Source organism: Plasmodium cynomolgi, assembly GCF_000321355.1.
Source record: "Plasmodium cynomolgi strain B DNA, scaffold: 0600, whole genome shotgun sequence".
Classification (NCBI taxonomy): Eukaryota; Apicomplexa; class Aconoidasida; order Haemosporida; family Plasmodiidae; genus Plasmodium; species Plasmodium cynomolgi.
The window spans coordinates 1-1865 of NW_004192971.1; the positions used below are offsets into that span (position 1 = coordinate 1).

The 1865-nt window shown below is 25.1% G+C and overlaps 1 protein-coding gene across 1 annotated transcript; it reads right to left on the reverse strand.

Annotated features, from left to right (window-relative positions):
• Positions 1 to 1475: 1475 nt before the first annotated feature.
• On the reverse strand, positions 1476 to 1689 carry PCYB_004860 (CYIR protein; the record flags this gene model as incomplete). The annotated part of the gene is made up of 1 exon (XM_004227907.1): positions 1476 to 1689. A coding segment is annotated over one exon (213 nt), but the record flags the coding sequence as incomplete, so codon positions are not given.
• Between the last annotated feature and the right edge of the window lie 176 nt (positions 1690 to 1865).

A 1865-nucleotide genomic window follows, 5' to 3' on the forward strand; every position in this document is an offset into this window, starting at 1 on the left:
AATTTTTTTTATTTCTTCTCAATCACTAATGGAAAATATAAATACATCATTTTATTGTTATAAATTGGTTTCAAAGAAATAACAATATTTCTGTCATAATTGAAACTTTTTTACGAAAATTATTGTAATTTTCTTTAAAGGATATTTACGAATTCGTAGTAAACCTAAAATAAATACTTCAAAATATATGTTTTAAATAACTCCTTCTACTCATCGTTACCATAATTATATAATACATAAGTTCATTAAACGTTTTAGTACTTACAACATTAATATTTTTATTTCGTTTGTGCCTTTAAACTGCCGCATTTTTTTTCTACCTTTATGATATTAAATAGTGGTATTTTCCTTTATTATAAATAATACAATAACAATTTTTTCCAAAATAACCTTAAAATTGAGTGCCAAAAAGTGAACGCTTTTTTATGTGCTGCGAATAATGAAAAGGTTCGCGTAAATATTTATCGATGGAAGGTTATATATAGTACGTATTTTATATTAATATGTATAGTTTAAAAATATATTACGTTTTATTGTATTCAAATTATGTACAAAAAAATGAAACATTTCCTGTGAAAACATTGTATATATGAATATAAGTCTTTAATTGTACATTACTAATTATATAAGAACTTTGACTTGGAACAAAAGAAAAATTCTATTATAAGAACCATACCTTTGGTACTATTATGTTAAACTTTTCATAATTCTTATCAGGCAGAAGCTGCAAAAGCTGTCGCACCGGAGAAAATTCATGAAGAAGATTTCTTTTCATAACTTGCTGAATCTTCTGATTTTGATCAACTTTGTAATGAAATCGATAAAAATCTAAGTTACAAACGTAGAGAAGTCAAAGACCTTTGCATTAAACTAGTACGCATTTTAGGTAAGTTAAGTCAGGTGGGTGATTCCAAATGTAATAATTACTGCAATTACATAAGTTATTGGTTATATGTACAAATAAGTGAAATTCATACTAACAAATCTGCAAATATTTCTGATGTACATATGAAGATTTGTGTTCCCATTATTTTGATGAGATACATTAGTTTTTCTTTTCAGATTTTATATTTCTCGATGTAATCATTACTTCATTTTTTGTCTCCTATTTTATTGAGCATTTATGCATGAAAACAATGTAGTAAACTAACAGTAAGGGAAAAAATTATATATTAATAAAGCAGTAATTGTAATACAATAATTTTTATTTGCAGATGTATAATTAAAATTTTATCATGATAATTATATTTTAAAAAGTAAAATTTCTAACATTATAGAAAACAAAAGGAAACAAATGTATAATATAATAATAGACGGAATTGTAATAAGAACAATGATGCTGTCTACTTTGGCGAATGGTTAGTATATGTCTACATTTTTATATTTATTTTCATTTTGCATATGGTCATTATATGTATATATAAAATCTTCTAATGCGTCATAGCATTCCCGGTGAGTTTCATATTCTTATTTCCTTAGGTAGGTTTAATAAGAATTTGAACATTTCCGAGCACATTTACATTCCTTATTTTTTTTTTTTTTTCAGTTGATGCTTTATATACATTAAAATCCTTGTACTGTGTAATTAGTTCATCAAGCCTTATATATGTTTCATATTTAACGTCCTCCTTATGCTCGTTACATATTAACAAATCGAAACATTTCTCATCATACAATTTTTGAAGTTCACTGTACAGTGATAAGGTAGTGCAACCAGAAGGTAAATTATTAATTACATGATTATATAAGAGGTAGTTTAATTATTTACAACATTTTTGTATATAAAGAGACTTAGAATTTACCTTTACATAATATAAATAGTTCTTAACCCTTGAACACACATACTTAAAACCTTATTGCCGACC